The sequence below is a fragment of the Rana temporaria genome, chromosome 3 (genome assembly GCF_905171775.1).
Source record: "Rana temporaria chromosome 3, aRanTem1.1, whole genome shotgun sequence".
Classification (NCBI taxonomy): domain Eukaryota; kingdom Metazoa; phylum Chordata; class Amphibia; order Anura; family Ranidae; genus Rana; species Rana temporaria.
The window spans coordinates 119,045,525-119,068,813 of record NC_053491.1 but is presented as its reverse complement, the minus strand read 5'-3'; the positions used below and the strand labels follow the sequence as shown (position 1 = coordinate 119,068,813).

The window sequence follows — 23,289 nt, the reverse complement described above, 5'->3', positions numbered from 1 at the left end:
AAAAGCCCATAATCCCAATCGCGTTCTGCGATCCACCAATCAAAATCTTCTTCAGATACCGAAAGCCAACTACAAGTCCAAAGGAGAAAGAAGATTTGCGGTCCAAGGGCCTAGACTATGGAACGCTTTACCAACCAGCGTTCGGTTGGAGGAAAACCACTTAGCCTTCAGGAAAAAGATCAAAACTCATCTCTTTTGATATCAAAGGAGACAGGTACATCAAGCGCCCAGAGGCGATTCAGTTCGCATGTGTCGCGCTATATAAGTTTTTCATTCATTCATTCATTCATTCATAGTAAACACAATTTACTATGCTTCAGTTTTGAATGAACACAGTAAGTATGTTTATAATAATTTCATATTTACTAGCCCCTTCCCCCACTCTCCATATTGAAACACACCTGCAGCAGCTGGGGCGAGAGGAAAAGAGGGAAGCCAGCATCACTGAGGGGCCAACACTGGGGAAGCCCATGCAATAGGGGGAATCGGCACCGCACATAGTGATTAGGGTGCACCCAGGCACACCCGACACACCCCCTGTGCACACCTATGGCTATAATAAAGTATATTACTGAAGATCATACACTTAAACCTTATGGCACTATTTGAAAACGCTAAATATTAAAAACCAAAACCAACCAGTCTAAATAAATGTTTTAAAGGTATTATAAAGTGAAATCTCAATATGATCATGGAGCACATAAAATAGCAGGCATAATAAAATGAAAAAAAAAAGAAATATCATATGTTCATGGATTACTATACTGAAGATCTGCAGCACTGCCCACTTCATATTACAAGTGAACTGAGCTAATCTGGTGCATAGGATAAACAAAATAATAATAATCTCCTGGTGAAGCAAAGAGTGACTTTTTATTGTACAGCTAAAAATATATATATTTTAGACCCCTTTCACACTGAGGCGATTTGCAGACGCTATAACGCTAAACATAGTGCCTGCAAAGCGCCCTGAAACAGCCGCTGCTGTCTCTCCAGTATGAAAGCCCTAAGGGCTTTCACACTAGAGCGGTGGCTAGCAGGACGGTAAAAAAAGTTCTGCTAGCAGCATCTTTGGAGCGGTGAAGGAGCGGTGTGTATACCGTTCCTCCACCGCTCCTGCCCATTGAAATCAATGGGCACCGCGGCTATACCGCCGGATAAAGCACCTCTACAGAGGCGCTTTGCGGTGGTTTCAACCCTTTCTCGGTCGCTAGCGGGGGGGGGGGTAAAAGCACCCCACTAGCGGCCGAATAATACTGCGAAATTGACGGTAAGGCCTCGTACACACGATAGGTTAACCAGAGGACAACGGTCTGATGGACAGTTTTCATCAGTCCAAACCGATCGTGTGTGGGCCCCATAGGTTATTTAACCATAGGTTAAAAAAAAAGCCAACTTGCTTTAGACATGTGCAGGATGAAAAAAATAGTTTTGTTTCGTTTCGATTCGTTATTTAATTAAATTTGTTTAGTTAAGTATGTTGCATTTATTACATTCGTTTTCTGGATTCATTTAGTATTCGAAAACAAATCTACCGAATTCGAAAAAAATTATCAAATTCGAAATAATGCTACCACATTTAAACAAAACTATATATAACCATTTCCTGAAATTCGAAATTCGTATAGAATGAAATCGAATTTGAATAGAAAAGATTAAAATAGAATTGAAAATACTAGAAAAGAATAGTATAGAAAAACAATAGCACAGAACAGAAAAAAAATATTTTATATATCTCTATATATATACATATATATATATATATATATTTATATATAACATCTTCTGAAATTCGACTTTCGTATAGAATGAAATCGAATTCCAATAGAAAAGATTAGAATAGAATAGAAAATAATAGAAAAGAAAATCATAGAAAAACAATAGAACAGAATAGAAAAAAAATATAATATATTCTATTCTAATCTTTTCTATTCCAATTCGATTTCATTCTATATGAAATTCTAATTTTGGAAAATGGTTATATGTAATAAAAATTTGGATGTGGTAGTTTTTTCTAATTTAGTAGATTTTTTTCAAATGTGGTAGAATTTTTTCGAATGCAGTAGATTTTTTCTAATCTAATTAAATTTTTCAAATTTGATCGACTTTTTAGGAATTCGGTCAAAAAAAATTCAAATTCTAATTAGAATGGAATAGAAAAGAAAAACAAGAGAATAGAATACAATATAATATATATTATAATTGATTCTATTCTGGTCTATTGTTTTTCTAGTTTATTAACTTTTCTATTATTATCTATTCTATTCTAATCTTTTCTATTCCAATTCGATTTTATTCTATTTATTCTATTTATTCAATTTATTCTTTATTCTATGTTTTATTCTATATGAAATTTGAATTTTGGAAAATGGTTATATGTAAAAAAAAATCGAATGTGGTAGTTATTTTATTACATTCTATTAACTTCTATTCTATTCTTTTTTATTCTATTGCTTTATTGTTTTATATTCTATTTTATTGTAGTTTTTAGAAAATCGATTTCTATTTTTTCAAATTCGATTCAAATTTGTTTTCAAATTCGATTCGAATTTGTTTTCAAATTCGATTCGAATTCGAATTTCGTTCGCGTTTTTCGAATTTGTTTATATTCGTTAATTTTGTCATTCGGAAATTCGGATGCATCCGAATTTCAGAATAATGAAAAATTTGTCTGAAATCGAATTCGTAACGAAACGAAATGCACATGTCTAACTTGCTTTAAAATTAACCTATGGATTCCTAACCGATGGGAAAAAAACAATCGTTAGTAGGCACGTCCATCGGTTAAAAATCCACGCATGCTCAGAATTAAGTCGACGCATGCTTGGAAGCATTGAACTTTTTTTCAGCACGTTGTTGTGTTTTACGTCACAGCGTTCTGACACGATCGTTTTTTTAACTGATGGTGTGTAGGCACGACGGACCATCAGTCAGCTTTATAGGTTAACCTCTGACAACGGTCCTTCAGACCATTGTCCTCTGGTTAACCTATCGTGTGTACGAGGCCTAAAGCGTCGCTAAAAATAGCAGGGCTTTACCGCCTACGCACCTGCCGCCCCAGTGTGAAAGGGGCCTAAGGCTACTATCAGATGAAATAAAAAGCAGCCTTCTGAAATGTGTCTTTGCATAGTGCTTAGCAGGTTCTGTTGCTAAGTGTCCAACTGTCCATATCCCAATGTTAATTTGTTTGCTGTAACAGGTGCAAACTTTAGAAATAGAAACCAATAGCCCATTTCTAGTAGAGGCAAGTTGTTACAGTGTCTTTTTCCCACCTCTAACATATGATATACATCAGGGATATGCAATTAGCGGACCTCCAGATGTTGCAAAACTACAAATCCCATCATGCCTCTGCCTCTGGGTGTCATGCTCGTGGCTGTCAGAGCCTTGCTATGCCTCATGGGATTTGTAGTTCTGCAACAGCTGGAGGTCCGCTAATTGCATATCCCCGATATACATGGTAGTGTCTTACCTCTTCAGCTTGTGTTTTCACTGTTGCTTTGTTCTCAGAACAAATTGTTTCTATCAGCTCTTGTACGATTAGAGGGAAGTCATCAAATGTGCTGACAAAGAATAAATCATCCAGATTACGGTGCATCATGATACTTCTCAGCTCATCCATGTCCGCAGCACCCACACCCACAGCAATCATACGGATCCCTAAAAAATAGTTTCAAGACATACAAAAAAATGTTTACATTTATGTGGTGAAAGCTCCCTGTTTTGTAACACTGGTGCTAAAACATTTCATATAATTTAGTAAAAAAGAGATTTGCTAGAATCCGAGGAAGAGCTATCATGTAGCACTTGCATCCCTGTATTGCGAATGTATTAATAAATACAGCTAATATACTGTAATTATTTCTCTGCAATATTACTTTATTTCACCAATATATTTCAATTGCTTGCCCTCTAGTTTGTAAAGGATTTACCTTGGTGCTGTAATATTAAGATGTTGTAATTTTGAAAGGTAAAAAAGACAAAAAGTAGACAGGATGGGAAAAAACAATAGAGAAACTGTTGATTAAGGTACGCTAAGCTATGACGAGGAAACAGCTTTCTCCTGCATTCAGATGGTGTAAACAACATTTACAAAATAGTAAGGAAATCTTTATATAAGCATGCATGCTCAGTCAAGCCATGCACATGTATGATGTTAATATATAGACAAGCCTGAGAAGCAGCTGAAAAGTTCAACTGCCCTCTAACAAATATAGACAGCCTTAATCTTTACAAATAATGTATTACAGTATTGCAGTATCATAATGTTATGATGCTTTTTTTTTTCTTACTGATTTTATATCTATTATTAATTATATTTTTCCAAGCATATTTCCTTTGATAAAGGAAAAAAGTATGGTCAACATTATATATTGTATAATATACATGTGTATATATTTGAATGTATGTGTGTGTGTATATATAATGTATGTATGTGTATATGTGTATATGTTGTACTGTATGTTTGTATGTCTATTGTAATAGATACAATACCTAAGGCATGAGCCACTCTGGATGGCTGCATAACATTATCCTGCGATCTTCCATCTGTTATCAACAAAATCAAATGAGGAGAAGATGGCCTCATTCCTTTAGACACCTGGAAGAGCTCCTTCAGAACATGCCCAATACCTCGTCCTGAATGACATAAATTACAATATTTACATATCTTTAAAACACCACTTATGACACAGACAGGTCCAGACATTTGCTTTTTTTGCAGAGGTTGCACATCATTTTTGAAGTATATTTAGTAACACTAGTATTGCATCCTTGTATTCTTTATGCCTCCATCATAGCACATACTGCTCACCTGTCTTGGTATTGCCTCCAAAATACTGCATGCTTCGTATGGCCTTCAAAATAGAATTTCTGTCCTTGTTTTCATTCAAATGAAATTCTGTTCTCGGTTCTTCACTGTATTGAACAATAGCAATCTAATAACCAATAGATAATATTTTTCAACACTGTGAAACAATATAAACTGCAAATGTCCCTGCTTAATTAAAGTAATTTGTGTGACATATGCAGGAAGACCACATTACACATTGCAATATGATCTGATGAATAAGACAAGAGTCAAAACAATTAATTACATTTAAAGTGGAAAGCTTATATCTACTCCCATTCCTAAATCTAAGTTTATTCTATCTACCCTTTAAAAGAAAAGATGCCTATACCTACCTATTCTAAAGTCTCTCCGGTCTGGTCACATGACCAGGTTACAGCACCAACTTCAGGGTAGAGGATGGACAGCCAACAAATCTTTGTAATATATGGACAAACCTAAACAATTAATTTAAGAAGTATCCAATCAGGCAGGCCTTTGTACTACATAGTTGGTGGTAGACCCAAAAGATATTGTACAATCAGATCGTATAGTGTATGGTAAGCTGGAGGCTGGTCATAGATAAATCAGTTTTTTTTTTCAGTCCATGTCCGATCAAAAAAAATTTAGCAGATCCCCCCATCCACACAATTAAGGTGAATGAGGGAATCCTTTCCACTGAGACATCAGCACTGCAGATAGAAGGAAACATTTCTGCTGGTTTGAGAGAAGTTGATCATTAAAAATGAACTTCACCTTTAGCAAGAACGGCCTTAGAAAGGAGGGAAATATATCCGATCCTTGCTGGAACAGTAACATTTTCATCTATCTATGGCCAGCTTTATTAGATTTTTCGTAAAATCCCTTTTGTTTTTTTATGTCTGGGGAACTCACTAAGCCTCCATGTACAGGAGTTCTTTAGGGCCCATTTACATGTGGCGCAGACGTGTGTCCTGTGCAGGGCTCTCATTTATCAGCATGGGGATGCATGGGCACTGTGTGCATCCCTGTGCCAGCATCCCATTTATTTCTATTGGGACCTGCACCTGCATGTCATATTAGGATACAGTGGCTGTGTCCATGCAGCCTCATGTCCCAGTAGAAATTAATGGGGCACTTGGCATGGGGATGCACACCACACCTATGTACTCCTTGCTGGTAAAAGACAGCCTTGCACCTCTTGTGAATGGGCTCTTACTAAAAACAGAATGTGACAAAACAGTTGTCTCTAAAGCAATTAACAGTGATATCAACACTAACAGTCAGCTGAGAGACAGAGGAGAGAACACCACTCAGTTTGGCCGTGCAGCAGAGAGGAGAGTGTCTGAGGGAAAGGACACAGAAGGGTCACTACACAGAGGAGGAATGGGCTACATGGGAACAGTGTGAGAGATAAGGCAGGAGTGATAGAGACTGGAGAGGGAGGAGAGAAGCAGCTGTTTATTCAGCAACATATTCTGTGCTGGGCAGGATTGTACCCAGCAAACTGCACCCTCTTCATACTGGAAATCATTCCGCCTAGGACAGCTGTCCTACCTGCCCATCCTTAGTACCTGCCCTGATCTCACCTTTAGACCGAAGCCGGTGCTGGAGAGATCATGTGACCAGACCGGAGTGACTTCAGAATAGTTATGTTTAGGCATCTTTTCCTTTACGGGGTAGATATAATAGGCTTGAGGGTGGGAGTCGTTTTAAAGTGTAGTTTTGGTTTTGAATTCTACTTTACATCCACCAAAAAACATTTTTTACACAAATGCATCAAGTATACATTTCCCCCTGTATTTTAACCATTCATTAAAGCGGAGGTTCACCCAAAAAAACACTTTTTGACATTAGCTGTAGCATACTGCTAACATCTGCAGTAGGCTGTTTTTTTTTTTTTTTTTACTTGTACTTATCGTTATATGAGCCCTTGTTTTCTGGCTCCGAGCGGGGAATCCTGCGGGGAATGGGCGTTTCTAAGCGAAGAGGAGTTGATTGACGGCTGCTAAGGCACGTCTTGGCCTCTGTTTAATCTTCAACTGCCATGATGCTGCGCATGTGATCAGTTATGACACCAGCCATTGGATGGTTTGACAGTTTGGTTGAGAGCACAACCAATGTGACAGTTAGCATTCCCGGCATGCCAGGAATGTAACTGCTTTTTCAAACTGTTAAATTGATGGATTTACTTCCGCTTTAAGGATGCTGGAAAGTTCATTTTGAGGGTGAACCTCCACTTTAAATGGATATGCTTTTGCTAATGTGTTATAACAAGAGATATACTGTAATAATATAATACATTTGTTTCATAAAAACACATATTTGTAATGCTCAAGGAATAGGATGCAAGTCTCTTTGATCAGACCTTTGAATATACACTACGGGGTTGATTTACGAAAGACAAAAAGGCTGCTCACACTTTGCAAGGGAATTTATACTCTAGAGCTTAGTCAATGATTTCAAGATCTGCTGACGTTATTCATCCAATCGGGTACATGCAAAAATTATGTTTTTTTTCTTGCACTCGATTAGGTATTCTGTGTAAAGTGAAATTTCACCTTATTCATCAAGCTTATGGGATACTGTCCTTGCAAAGTGAACAGTCTATATGCCTTTACTAAATTAAACCCCATATGCCAAATAAAAAAGGGGGAAAACTCTGCGCTAAACTCACTTACAAGTGAGGAAAAATTTATATATGACCTCTAAATAGAGGAAGGAATAAAAAAAAATTGTGAAAAATGAATTTAAATAGGGGAGTGCTGCTGCCTATTCAAAGGTCAAATACTTAAACTTCAAAGACATACGTACAAAAAAGAAATAAGCGCGCAACTCCAAACATTTAAATGTGCAATCACAAGGGAGTGAAATAATGTTATATCAAAACCATAAAGTGATGAAAAAATTGATGTGTTGATGTGTTGATACACCCTGTACCAGGTGAACAAAAAAGATATAAATAAACCCAAAATGAATAAAGAAAGAGGTAATTGAGTGATCAAAGTCCTCAAAAAAATATATCAAAGAAAATCCTGACCACCAGATACTTCCAAGCAATAGTTCATTAATCGCTGCAGACTTTAACCCAACATCTTGAAGAAACTTGAATCTTTATATTCAGCTGAAGAAATATAAATACTGACTCTTACCCAATCGTTGGACCGCGGTTTTAAGGAGGTCAGATGAGCTTGTGCATCAGCCTGCCGACCCCAGGTGTATAATCAACTATCTTGGGGAGGAGTGCTTCTATCTTGCAAGAAGGAAGAGAAAAGACTTCAGCTGTCTTTCCAGGCCGTATTACACAAGAAGAATGGTAGTCAGATTTCAGTTTTCAGCTTGGAAGATGCGGGATAATAAATTCTGAACACGTAGACTCAGTGGAAATGGAGGGAGGAAAAAAAGATCCTCATAGTGTAGTATATCCAAAGAATTTATTAAAAAAACACTTTAAAAACTTCACAGCAGGCACCAATCCAGTTTTAAAATTCTCACAGCAAGTCACTTTATCATAAAAAATATGTAAAAATTCAGGATAGAAAAGAAAAAAACAGCTTTAAAAAAAAATATATTGTAAATAAAATATACAGCCAAGGATGAACCAAAGAGCTGGAGTATATGAGTGTGACATATTTTTTATGATGAAGTGACTTGCTGTGAGAATTGTAAAAGTGGATTGGTGCCTGCTGTGAAGTTTTTAAAGTGTTTTTTTAATAAATTCTTTGGATATACTACACTATGAGGATCTTTTTTTCCTCCCTCCATTTCCACTGAGTCTACGTGTTCAGAATTTATTATCCCGCATCTTCCAAGCTGAAAACTGAAATCTGACTAGCATTCTTCTTGTGTCATACGGCCTGGAAAGACAGCTGAAGTATTTTCTCTTCCTTCTTGCAAGATAGAAGCACTCCTCCCCAAGATAGTTGATTATACACCTGGGGCCGGCAGGCTGATGCACAAGCTCATCTGACCTCCTTAAAACCGGGGTCCAACGATTGGGTAAGAGTCAGTATTTATATTTCTTCAGCTGAATATAAAGATTCAAGTTTCTTCAAGATGTTGGGTTAAAGTCTGCAGCGATTAATGAACTATTGCTTGGAAGTATCTGGTGGTCAGGATTTTCTTTGATATATTTTTTTGAGGACTTTGATCACTCAATTACCTCTTTCTTTATTAATTTTGGGTTTATTTATATCTTTTTTGTTCACCTGGTACAGGGTGTATCAACACATCAATTTTTTCATCACTTTATGGTTTTGATATAACATTATTTCACTCCCTTGTGATTGCACATTTAAATGTTTGGAGTTGCGCGCCCATATGCCAAATACCTTACTATAACCAGAGGTTGCTGGACATTGCATTCCCAAACCATGGGCATTGTGGCTATAACAGCCTCTTCTCCCCTGGAAAGGTTTTCCACAAATTTTAAATTTTGTCTGTAAGACTTTGTGCTCATTCAACAAAAATAACTTTAATGAGGTCAAGTAGTAGACTCACAAGCACTTGTGTCTCTCCGCATCAGCAGTATCAGGCTACCACTAATTTGCATGTGTTAAAGAAGCAGATAGTGAAAGCAAACACTGTATTAAAACACATACATGTACAAAGTTCTAGCACGCTGGTACCTAGTCCCAGCTAGAATTGCAAAATGTGTCCCCACATATTCACCAAATAGTTTCAGAGGCTGTGATTTACCAGGCACACATTTCCACATTTGGTGGCAATGTCTGGTTGTCCAAGAATTCTGGACTAATATATTTTTAATAGCATCTAAAATTCTTGAAATCCCAATTCCTCCAGACCCTGCTACTGCTTTACTAAACCTTAAAGGGTCACTAAAGGAAAAAATTTTTTTAGCTGAAATGACTGTTTACAGGGCATAGAGACATAATAGTTAACTGATTCCTTTTAAAAATGATTAAAAATTGATAAAAAAACAATCATATAATGTGCCTGCAGTGTAGTTTCGTTTTTGCTGTTGTTTGCTGGTTCTCTGATGTACAGAGAGCCACTAGAGGGCAGTCAGCCAATAGAGAGCAGTGATACTTTGTCTAAAACTCCTCAGCACCAATCCAGTTTCGTTTTACACACAGCTCCTTGATTAGTGACCACCGTGAGAAATCTCCCAGTACTGTGGTTATCAGGAAACAGGCAACCAGGAAGTGTCCAAAACAGAGAGGATTTACAGCAACATCAAAGCAAAAACGAACAATGAGGACATGAAACCAGGACTGCAGCAAGGTAAAGGAAGCTATTTAGCTAAAAAAAAAATTCCTTTAGTGTCCCTTTAAGCCTTCCACACGTACCCATACTCAATTTCAATTGCTAATCCATCTCACTAGAGCAGCCAAACAAACTATTGCTAAAGCTTGGAAAACAAAATTCTCTAATCTTAGCAGAAGCTAAAAACAGAATGAATGGAGCACTGATCTATGCAAAAATGACGACTATCGAGAAAAATAATATAAATACATTTTTGTAAAATGTGGCAACCCTGGGTGAAACATTATTTTCCCACTGACTTTGACCAGTCTTTGTTGTTACCAAATTAGAAATTTTTCATAATACATGTTTGTCTGGAGCCAGATCACCATCCCGGGTGTTTATTATTTCTCTCAATTCTTTACTTTCTCTTCTCCCGTAATCCTTTTTTATTAAAATCTTTTTTTTTATTTTGTTTTTTGTTGTCTAGTAAATTGATCGCAAAGACTGTATAATTATTGATTAAATATGTTGTACTAAGTACTGTAAATGTAACCCAGATATCTATGTTTATATATTTCATTACAATTCCTTTTTTATTTTTCCCCTTCCCCAGTTTATGTTCCCCTATCGAAATCTCAATAAATACTTTTGACAAGAAAACACATACATGTACTGTAACGCTGATCATACCTGTGCTCCTTGGGGTCCGATCTTTGGAAAATATGAAACTATTCTATACAAAAAGTCCTTGACTTTGATAAAATTGCTTGGTCCAATACTGGAAGACTCATCCACAAGAAATACTATGTCAGCTTTCAGCTTTGCACAAACTGAAGAAAAATAACATATATTTGGGTTTAATTTGTTACCCTAATTCTAGCATATTCAAGCATATATTTAGTCTGAAGCCTCGTACACACGATCGTTTTTCCTCGGCAAAATCCATCAAGAAAAATGCTGGCAGAGCATTTTTGCCGAGAAAAATGGTCGTGTGTATGTTTTTCGTTGAGAAAACTGTTGTGGATCTCGACGAGAAAAAAAGAGAACATGCTCTCTTTTTTCTCGTCGGGAGTCTCAATTTCCTTGTCGTGTTTCTTATCGGGCTGGTTTACCACTAGAAACACGTGCGTGTGTATGCTTAGAAACCTGCGCATGCTCAGAATAAAGTATGAGATGGGAGCGCACCTTCGGTAAAAGTAGCGTTCGTAAGGGAAATAGCACATTCGTCACGCTGTAACAGACTGAAAAGTGCAAATCATCTCTCACCAAACTTTTACTTAACACGCAGTAACATGAGATTAGCAAAAGCAGCCCCATGGGTGGCAGCAGTGGAATCGAACTTTCCCTTTATAGTGCCTTCGTACGTGTTGTACGTCTTGACAGTGTGTATGCAAGGAAAGCTTGACAAGATTCTCGTCAAGCCTGACAAGAACCTCGTCGGGGAAAACAATGTTTCTTTTACGACGAGATTCTCGATCGTGTGTACGAGGCCTAATTCTGAAAACAAACATAGGACACTTGTTCTGCTGTACATTGTCAATAGTTGTATATACTTCTAGCATAACATTTTTGTGAAAGTACATATGCTATACTATTAACCTCCCTAGCGGTATGATTATTTCAGATTTTAGGTGCTGAAAGCGGTACCATTATTTGCAAGGAAATTTGGCGTTTTACATTGTAGGCCTGTAATTCTTAGGAATAACTCACTTAAATCTGACCAAACAAGAGTCTAGTAGGCATCCCGGGTATAATTAAAAAAACAATTATAAATTATAATATAATAAATAATTTAAAAATAATTAGAACAAATAATAATATAATTATAATAAAAATTATTCATTAATGTAATCAACTCAAAATCACTGAAATTTGCTCAGTTGCAGAATTGTCGCTGTCATTACTTTTATTTTTTTATGACGGATTTCCCCACAAATCGCTATCACTCAATTCTGCAAGTGATTATAATTTATTATCGCTGTTTTCTAGCTGCTCTAAAACCATTTTTGACATAAAGGGACACTTTTGGTTGCTATGGACAATCTACAGTTTGCAGGCAGAAAGAACAGTTTTTATTATATAAAATAACATGTAGGACACTGGGCAGACCACTAGGGACAAGGGGGGTGTGTATTTTTTACATACAGTACTGTAATCTATAAGATTACAGTGTACTGTATGTAAGGTGTTTGTTTACCTTTTTGAATTTGGCGACGATCTCCGCCCCCGTGCGTCGTAACGTCGCAGGGAACGGAGATCGGTGGCACACAGAGGCACTGTGTGAATCAAGCGATCACCCGCTCGCTCACACAGCGTGGTGGCAATCCCAATAGGGAAACAGACAAAAAAAAAATCTAAAAGAGGTTATAACCCTTTCACAATTAATTCAAAACTAAATACAAAGTTTTGGTTAAAGCTGGGCCTTAGTAGAAAATAAAATAAAATTACATTTATCGCTACTCCATTTTTGCTACTGTAAATATCATCAATTTTCCAGCTTTTTCATAAAGAAAAACCATACATTTATTCTTGAGTCTCACTTTTACATTAACTATATATAAAGAGCAATATCAGTCTGTAATAGGTACATTTTTATGAGTTTGGAGTATAAAAAAATATGCAGAAATATTTACTTGGCTCAGAAATAAAAGCTGTCGTTCCTCTAGCAGCAGAACTGGTAAATTTGGCAGTCTCTGGTGGGGGGCTTGGCCGTGGATTCACAATAGGTCTCACTGTTGTTGTCCTTTCATTTGTTGTTGTCAGTCTATGTCCATGAACAGTAGAAGGAACAGGCTTTCTCACTGGTTCAGCTGCAAGAACATAAGAATAAAGAAATAATGTTTTTAGGGCAAACTGCAAACTGCAAACAAAACATTGCAAAGATCAATTCATTTTTCTGAATGATATAAGATGTTTTACACATTGCTTGGTTGTGTCCTATGTTGTCATATACTGTAGCTGAAAAGCTGTTCCATACCTTTGTGTTCTCCCAAATTGACTACTGAAATGCTCTGCTCGCCGGTGTACCTAAATTCACTATTAATCGACTTCAAATTTACAAAATTTTGCAGCTGGAATTCTGAATAAGTCTGGTACAAGTGATCATATTATTCCTATCCTGGAGTCCTTCCATTAGCTACCTGTGAGGTTTCGCATAGACTTTAAGAAAAAAGTTACTATTTTGGTGAAATGCACTGGAGCCAAAGGGGAAGGCAAAATTAAGAATGTTTTTTAGAGGATTTTAGGGGTGGAATGGGTTTTAAATGGCTACTGAGGGTTATGGAAGTTCATATATATCTGTCATTGTGCCAAAAATGCTCCTTCATTGGCTTATAAAGTTTAACTTCATATGGAAAAAAATAGACAGTGAAAAAAGTAGAAAGAAAATGTAAAGCAACTGTATCCAAATAATAATTTTACAATAGTTAACAAAATACTAATACTCAGCGCTACACTAATTGCACTAGTAAAAGAAAAGTTTTTGTACAATCTGGTTGGATAATGTATGTGGGGCTGTATATTAAGGCTGGGTTCACACTGGTATGACAGGACAGCCATACGACTGTGCCTCTGACTTTGTCCTGCGACTTGAAGTCCAACTTCAATGAACGAGATCCGACTTTGATCCCGACAATACCATCTGGTATGAATCTTGAAGGGGAACCCTACGCCAAAAAAACGCATAGGGTTTCCCCTACAAAACTATAACAGAACCTTTGGTCTGGTATGGATTTTAGGGGAACTCCTATGCCCCCAAAAATCTATACCGGATCTATACCGGATCCTTATCTGAGCACGCAGCCCGGCAGGTCAGGAATGGGGATGGGGGTGAGCAAACGCCCCCTCTCCTGCACCATACCAGTCCACATGCCCTCAACATGGGGGGTTGGTGCTTTGGGGCGGGGGGAGCTGCGCCCCTCCCACCCCAAAGCACCTTGTCCCCATGTTGATGTTGTACAATGTACCCCATACTCATTCACATAGGGTGGGGGGCCAGGATCTGGGAGGCCCATTTATAAAGGAGGCTTTCAGATTCCAATAAGCACCCAACTCGTAGACCCCAACAACCACTAGCCAGGGTTGTAAGGATGAAGTACCTGTCCCCATCAACAGCACCCACCCCCCCATGTTGCGGGCATGTGGACTGGTATGGTGCAGGAGGGGGGCACTCGCTTGTCCCCACCCCCTTTCCTGACCTGCGGGCTGCATGCTTGGATAAGGGTCTGGCATGGATTTTAGGGGGACCCCACATGTTATTTTTGGGGGTGGGGGTTTCCCTTAAAATACATACCCGACTGAAGGGTCTGGTATAGTCTCAGAGCTCTATGCCATTTTTTTTTTTTTTTTGGCATGGGGCCCCCCTTTAAGATCATCAGAGCAAGATGATGATCTGACTTCAATGATATTCAATGAGCTGAAGTAGGATCAAAGTCAGACCAAAGTAGTGCAGGAACCTTTTTCCCAAAAAACAGCTGTGTATAGTTACTAAAAAAAGTTAATAAAAGTTTGAATGTGTCATTAGTGCATTAAGCATGAAAACATAAAAACATAAACACATGGATGTGGCAATTCCAGATGTATGAGCCTGTAACTAATCAAAGACTGACTGCCTTTCTGAACAGGCAGGGAATCCGAACACTGCAAAATGGGGGGCGCCAAGCCGCCAATAGTGCAGTAAAGTTTAATTTAAAAACACAATGATAAAACACACATTAGTGCATTCACAAGCATCTCAGTAAGTGAGACATTAGAATGGAAGTGTGTAGCCAAGGGGAGTCCACATTAAGCCTGAGCCGCTTCATGCAGGTGCAGTCACAGGGGATTCATCAATTTCGGGGGGTCAGCGGTATAGCCGCACTGTCTCAGCTTCTGAAGAATTGGTACATGGGCTTAGGGGATAGGGGAATTAGTGAGTGTGGGGGTTCACAATTTTGGGGGGGTCCGGGAGTGTTAGTACTGGTTATTTTTGTATACATCATTCATGTGCTGTTTTATCCTTCTCTTTTTTTACATGTCAATAAACTTTAGGAGGTAGCTCCTGGGTGTACACATTTATTTTTATTTTTTATGGTATTATGCTGTGTTGAGCAGCACCACTTATTAATCACTATATCAGGTTCTCAGGTTTTCTTTTTTTTCTTTTTCTTTATTATTCTATAACTGTTACACAGATCTAACTTACTTGTCCAGTAATGTCTGCCTAAGAGATATTTGATAAAAAAAAAAAAAATCCTTATAGCACTTAATTCTAATGAACCAATTCATAATAAAAGTAAAATGACTTACACATGGTTTTGGTTATTACTCTTTCAGGACCTTCCATCTCTCCAAAGAGTGGTTTTATTGCAAAAACATATGTTTTTCCATACTGCAATCCGCCTAGTCTATAAGACCTGTAAGATCCAGTCAACTGCTCCATAGACGAATCTGCTTCTAAGGAATTAAACAAATGTATATGTCTTAGTTTGCTACATATTTACAGTGGGGAAAATAATTATTTTATCCCCTAAAAATTTTGTAAGATTTGCCCACCTACAAAGAAAAAAGGATCTATAATTTTTTATCATAGGGGTATTCTAAATGATAACGACAGAATATAAACCAAAAATCCAGAAAAAACACATGATACAAATGTTATAAATTGAGTTGCAGTTCATTGAGTAAAATAAGTATTTGATGCCCAAGCAAAACATGACTTAGTACTTGGTGGAGAAACCCTTGTTGGCAAGCACAGAGGTAGGATGTTTCTTATAGTTGGTTACCAGGTTTGCACACATTTCAGGAGGGATTTTGGTCCACTCTTCTTTACAGATCTTCTCTAAATCTTTAAGGTTTCTTGGCAGTCACTTGGCAACTCAAAGTATTAGCCTCCTCCATACATTTTATATAGACTTAAGGTCTGAACACTGGCTAGGTCACTCCATGACCTTAATGTGCTTCGTTATGAGCCACTCCTTTGTTGTCTGGGTCATTGTCATGCTGGAAGACCCATCCATGGCCCATTTTCAGTGTTCTGGCTGAGGAAAGAAGGTTCTTATCCAATGTTTTACAATACATGGCCCCATCTATTGGCTCCTTAATGCAGCAAAGTACTTTAGCAGAGAAACTGCCCCAAAGCATAGAGTTTTCACCTCCATGCTTGACTGCAGGAATTGTGTTCTTAGGGTCATAGTCAGCATCCCATGAGGCGAAATCATGCTTGGAGCTTCAGACCGAGGGCGATTGATGGTTATTTTGTATCTTTTCCATTTGCAAGTAATCGTTCCAACAGTTATCACCTTCACACCAAGCTCCGTGCTGATGGTCTTGTAGCTTATTCCAGTCTTGTGCAGGTCTACAATCTTGTTCCTGATGTCCTTTGACAGCTCTATGGTCTTGTCCATGATGGTGAGTTTTAACCACTTGGTGCCCACGCTATATCTGAATGGGGGCTACAGCGCGGACCCCAAATGCCGGGAGGCGCAGCACGCGCTGTGATCACCCGAGTCACTGAGACTCGGGTGATCACAGATCTGAGTAAGGAGCTGGTCCCGGCCCCTTACCACGTGATCAGCTGTCAGCCAATGACAGCTGATCACGTGATGTAAACAAAAGCCGGTAATAATTTTTTTTCTCCTTGCGCTGACAGCATGGGGAGCAAAAAAAGCCGATCACCGGCTTATGTGAAAGGGACAGCGGTCCCGAAGAGGAAGGAGGCACATCTGCCTCCTCTGTGCCGCAAGTAACCCCTGCCAGTAGCCCCTGCTAGTGCCACCTGCAAGTGCCCACAGTGATCACCAGTGCCACCTATCAATGCACATGAGTACCACCTATCAATGCCCACAAGTGTCACCTATCAATGCCCACCAGTGCCACCAATCAATGCCTCATCAGTGCCACCTAGCAGTGCTGCCTATCAGTGCCCATTACTGCCACCCATCATTGCCCATTACTGTCACCCATCAGTGCCCATGACTGCCACTCATCAGTGCCCATCACTGCCAGCTATCAATGACACCTTTTAGTGCCACTTCTCAGTGCCCACCAGTGCCACCTATCAATGCCCTTCAGTGCCACCCATCAGTGCCACCTCTCAGTGTCACCTCTCAGTGCCCACCAGTGCCACCCACCAGTGCCGCCTATCAGTGCCCACCAGTGCTGCCTTATTGGTGCCAATCAGTGCAGCCCATCTGTGCCTATCAGTGCAGCCCATCTGTGCCCATCAGTGCTCATTAGTGCAGCCTCATCAGCGTACATCAATGAAAGAGAAAAATTAACTATTTACAAAATTTTATAACAAAATATAAAAAAACGGCTAGTCTAAAAATGAATGTGACTGGCCACAGTCAGCACCTGCACGCCTCCATCCCTAAATATATATATATATGTCAAAAGAAAGAAAAATTGGTGGGACTTTAACTGAGGCGTGTCTGTGCATTTAATAATTGAGATAAACGGCGTATTTTCCATAATGAAATTTGATGTTGGTATGATGTAATGCAGCGGCCCCGCAAAATGATGTAGAGCCAACCGCACACATCAGACCAATACATGTAAACTCATAATAATAATAATAACAATACTCATAAAAATAATAATGATTATAACATTAACTCTAAAGCCTCGTACACACGATCAGTCCATCCGATGAGAACGGTCTGAAGGACCGTTGTCATAGGTTAACCGATGAAGCTGACTGATGGTCCGTCACGCCTACACACCATAGGTTAAATAACCGATCGTTTCAGAACGCGGTGACGTAAAACACAACAACGTGCTGAAAAAAATGAAGTTCAATGCTTCCAAGCATGCTTCGACTTAATTCTGAGCATGCGTGGATTTTTAACCGAGGGTCGTGCCTACTAACTATCGGTTAGGAATCCATAGGTTAAATTTAAAGCAAGTTGGCTTTTTTTTAACCTATGGTTAAATAACCTATGGGGCCCACACACGATCGGTTTTGACCGATGAAAATGGTCCATCAGACAGTTGTCCTCTGGTTAACCTATCGTTTGTACGAGGCCTAATATCGATATGCTTTAATCAAAAACATGTCAATTCATAGTAAATTGATAAGAGGCATTTATAAGTACAAAAATTAAACAATGATAATCAGAAAAAGGCATTAATGTAAGATCACATAGACATGATCAACATAGCAGATCCATAATAACAAAGTACATCCAATATACACCTCAGTATATAGCACTTTAATAAAAAATATATGTTGAGTTAAAATCCATAATTATGACATTTTCACTCAACATATATTTTTTATTACAATGCTATGAATTGACATGTTTTTGATTAAAGCATATCGATATTAGAGTTAATGTTATTATCATTATAATTTTTATGAGTATTATTATTATTATTATTATTATTATTATGAGTATTAACATTATTAGTGGTGATGCATTACTGTTCTCACTACCATTAATCTCTAATTATTATAATCAAACATTTTACATGTATTGGTCTGATGTGTGCGGTTGGCTCTGCATCATTTTGCGGGGCCACCGTATTACATCATACCAACATCAAATTTCATTACGGAAAACACAGCATTTATCTCAATCATTAAATGCACATACACGCCTCATTTAAAGTCCCACCAATTTTTCTTTCTTTTGACATATAAAATATCAAATATATATATATATATATATATATATATATATATATATATATATATATATATTTTTTTTTTTTATTCTGTATTTTTTTAACAAAAAATAAAAACCGCAGAGGTGATCAAATACCACCAAAGAAAGCTCTATTTGTGGGAAAAAAATGATAAAAATGTCATTTGGGTACAGTGTTGTATGACCACGCAATTGTCATTCAAAGTGTGTCAGCGCTGAAAGCTGAAAATTGGTCTGGGCAGGAGGGGGGTTTAAGTGCCCAGTAAGCAAGTGACTAATGGAAGAAAGAGGTTCTGTGGACAGGTGTCTTTTATACACATAGGGCCAGATTCACAGAGGAAATACGCCGGAGTATCTACTGATACTCCGGCGTATTTTCAAATTTGCCGCGTCATATCTTTATTTGTAATTCACAAAAAAGATACGACGGCTTTTGGCTAAGATCCGACAGGCGTACGGCTTCGTACGCCTTTGGATCCTAGGTGTAATTTTCCGGCGGCCGCTGGGTGGAGTTTGCGTCGTTTTCCAGCGTCAGGTATGCAAATTAGCTGATTACGGCGATCCACGAAGATATGCGCGTTCGTCGCAATCTCTTACGTCGTCGCTAGTCGGTTTTTCCCGTCGCAAACTTAGGCCTGCTTTTTCATGGCTTACATTTAGAACAGCCATGTTAAAGTATGGCCGTTGTTCCCGCGTCGAATTTCAATATTTTTTTTTTGCGTAAGACGTGCGGGAATACAAAAAATATGTTGGGGCGCTGTAATTTCGCGCAAAGCACGTCAGGAAATTTTCACACGGAGCATGCGCAGAACGTTCGGCGCGGGAACGCGCCTAATTTAAATGGTACACGCCCCATTAGAATTAGGCGGGCTTGCGCTGGACTGCTTTACGTTAGACTGCCGTAAGTTTACACGCAAGTGCTTGGTGAATCAGGCACTTGCGCTGAAAACTTGCGGCGGTGTAACGTTACGCCGCCGCAGATATCTGTGAATCTGGCCCATAATGAGTTGTTTTTAGGAGCACCTTCTTAAATTGACAGGGCTAATCTGTACCACAGGAGCACATACTGTAGCTAGTCTGTGGGAGACAGAATTATTGTTGGTTGATAGGGGATCAAATACTTATTTTACTCACTTAACTGCAACTCAATTTATAACATTTGCATCATGTGTTTTTTCTTTTTTTTTAAATCATTTGTTTTTATTTGCTTTTCTTAGTTCAGTGATTAACAAATACAGTTGACATTATTACACAGTGAGATAATAAAAAACATTATTAACCTTGTACCATAAGGAAGGAATATACTGTTGCGTTAATACAAAAGAAAATGTAAAATGTCTTCTTCCTGGTGTTCCCCCTTGTGTCTGTTCCCTTGTGTCTCCCTACCTCTACCCCCTCCCCCCCTCCCTCCCCCAGCCCTAAGGAGCGTGTCACCCTCATCATTTCCTGGCCTAAGAGAGATGGGCGGGTCAGTCTGGTAAACTCAAAAGCTCAATACCGCCTTGAGTCGTTGACGGGAAGAGTCTGACTGAGGAACATTCTACCCAGGCCCCACCTTAGGGGTCATGTGTTTTTTCTGGTCTTTTGGTTGATATTAACATTTAAAATACACCTATGTTAAAAATGATATACCCTTAATTTCTCTGTAAGTGGGCACACTTACAAAATCTGCATGGAATATTTATTTTCCCCACTGTATAGCATATTATTGACATGTTATAATGTGTTATGATATGATATGTCTATACAGTTCTAAAAATTCTACACCATATTTTTACACAATGATGTATACAGACACCTAAAAACACATCATGTAAAAGTTAAACTACAAGTATAGAGCTGAAATATCTACACAAGAGCTAATTTCCTACTAAAAGGATTTGCAGTTCAGTCCTGAGATTTACAAAGCTCTGCCACGCAGCACAGTCTTGCCTTGCAGGTAAAGGGACCTGATCGTAATTTTGCTGCAATTTCACTTACATGTCAAGAGAAAAGAGGTACCCCAAACTGTAGCTAAGACCCCATAAAAGTGTTTGACCCAGCCCTCAGGCTGGGTCTTACTCCCACCGCAACATGAGACTTCTGCTCTAAACTCCAGCCTATTTATACAACCATCAGCCCCCTGCTGGTCACCTGCCATATTGACCAGGGATTGGCTGGGGAAATACCAATATGCAGGCTGGGGTCATGATTCTCCCACCTACTATATCCCAGGATCCCCTGGGAGACAGAGAGAAGCAATTTATCCCATACCTACAAAACTCAAAGAAGACCTAACTAATCAAATAGTGTCATCCTTGGACCAGGAAGGCCAAAAACTAAATTTAACAAAACAGTAACTCTATGGGGCACTCCTTTAAATATAAGATAGGTTGGTTACTACCTCTGAGGTTGTATAGTTGGATTGGCAATTATTACTCATTCTGCCTAGCGTGATACAATTTATGAATCATGCAACACTCACGGGAAGAAAGTCTCCATGATAAAAGATAAGATGTTGCCCCAGTGACTCCAGTCCAGCTCAGTAATGCAGTGTCCCCAGTGGTTTCTTTAACTTCAAAAAAGTCTACTTTGGGTAGAATCACTTTAAAAAAAAGGAAAAACAAAATGTTCAGGCACATACAGTATGAAGAAAGACAGAACCCAAACTGTTTTCATGTTACAGCTTCTCTAAAATAATCTGGAAGTTTAGAAATTAACTCAGAATCTATATACAGCTCAATTTACAATTTTGCTTTGTGGCAGCTACAGTAAGACCCCTTTCACACTGAGGTTGCAGGTACTAGTTCCAGTGTCCCTTCCGTCACACCGGCCCATTTCATCCCAGGGAACATCAGGATAGATATATTTACCGCCACCGCTAGTGGGCAGATTTGCGGCGCATTTCGGCCGTTAGCGGGGTGGTTTTACCGAGAAAGGGTTAAAACCGTCCGCAATGCGCTGCTGAATACACACCGCTCCAAAGATGCGGCTAGCAGGACTTTTTTTACCGTCCTGCTAGCGCAACGCTCCAGTGTGAAAGAATTTGGGCTTTCACACTGGAGACAATGGAGCAGCTTTTTAAGGATTGCAGGTGCTATTTTTAACACTATAGCGCCTGCAATACGCTCCAGTGTGAAAGGGGTCTAATTCTAAACTCTCCTCTGTATCTATAGAGGTCTGTTTAATCCTTTTAATTTATCTTTTGTGTTGAAATGTAAATAAAGAAATCATTACATGTGGTGGCATTTTGACATGCGATTTACAAATCGCATGTCAAATTGGTGGCATTTGCATTGCCGGCAATGGCACCATTCTAATCGGTGCGACGCTGCACCAAAAACAAAAAGTCGTTTCTGTACTACTTTTTGCAATTTCGGCCTGTGATTTACATTGACATCTGTGCAGAAACTGCACAAATGTCTCTGTAATCGTGGCTGAAATCGGGACTGACAAGCGGAAGTGAAATCGTGCTTAGCTGAACTTGCGCGGCTTCATTCCCACAGCCCAGTGTGAGCCTGGGCTTAAGGCGTTTTCCTTTAATTTCACCAGGTGATCTGGTCGCTAACACTATACACTTCTTGAAATTTGGCTTGTTCAGCAGAGACCGGCCAAATTTTGTTCAGTGTGTGGACTAGAAGATTTACATGGTTTTTACATATACGACTAACAAACTAAAGACTAACTCCTACTAATACTTTATTAAGCAGTTAAAAAGGCAGCTTTTTTTCCTAATGTTACAGTGCCTTGAAAAGGTATTCATATCCCTTGACATTTTCTCATGTTACAACCAAAAACATAATTTTTATTTTATTGTGATAGACCAACACAAAGTGGCACATAATTATAAAGTGGAAGGTAAATGATAAATGGTTTTCAAACATTTTTACAAATAAATATCTGAAAAGTGTGGCATGCATTTGTATTTACTCTGATACCCCTAACTAAAATCTAGTGGAACCAATTGTCATCAGAAGTAAATAGAATACACCTGTGTGTAATTTGATCTCAGTATAAATACAGCTGTTCTGTGAAGCCCTCGGAGGTTTGTTAGAGGACCTTAGTGAACAAACAGCATTATGAAGGCCAAGGAACACACCAGACAGGTCAGGGAAAAAGTTGTGAAGGAGTATAAAGCAGGGTTAAGTTATAAAAATATCCCAAGCTTTGCAGAGCACTATTCAATCCACCATCTGAAAATGGAAAGAGTATGGCATGACTGCAAACCTACCAAGACATGGCGATCCACCTAAACTGACAGGTCGGGCAAGGAGAGCAATAATCAGGAAAGCAGCCAAGAGGCCCACGTTAACTCTGGATGAGATCCACAGCTCAGTTGGGAGAATCTGTCCACAGGACAACCATTAGTCGTGCACTCCACAAATCTGGCCTTTATGGAAGAGTGGCAAGAAGAAAGCCATTGATAAAGGAAAGCCATAAGAAGTCCTGTTTGCAGTCCTGTTTGAGAAGCCATGTGGGGGACACAGCAAACATGTGAAAAGAGGTGCTCTGGTCAGATGAGACCACAATTAAACTTTTTGGCTTAAAAGCAAAACACTATGTGTGGCGGAAAACCAACACTCCACATCACATTGAACACACCATCCCCACCGTAAAACATGGTGGTAGCAGCATCATGTTGTGGGGATCCTTTTCTTTAGCAGGGACACG

At 38.8% G+C, this 23,289-nt stretch overlaps 1 protein-coding gene across 7 annotated transcripts in view; it reads right to left on the bottom strand.

Moving 5' to 3' along the window:
- The window catches only part of LOC120931668 (collagen alpha-1(VII) chain-like), a 495,674-nt gene that overhangs the window by 364,267 nt on the left and 108,118 nt on the right, over positions 1-23,289 (bottom strand). For all 7 annotated transcript variants that reach the window (XM_040343324.1, XM_040343325.1, XM_040343318.1 and 4 more), the window contains exons 19-25: positions 21,104-21,223; positions 15,302-15,448; positions 12,649-12,825; positions 10,706-10,845; positions 4,814-4,937; positions 4,495-4,638; positions 3,473-3,660 (exon numbers count right to left, since the gene is read on the bottom strand). In XM_040343324.1, coding sequence (XP_040199258.1) covers positions 3,473-3,660; positions 4,495-4,638; positions 4,814-4,937; positions 10,706-10,845; positions 12,649-12,825; positions 15,302-15,448; positions 21,104-21,223 — 1,040 coding nt within the window. The remainder of the gene's footprint in view (positions 1-3,472; positions 3,661-4,494; positions 4,639-4,813; positions 4,938-10,705; positions 10,846-12,648; positions 12,826-15,301; positions 15,449-21,103; positions 21,224-23,289) is intronic.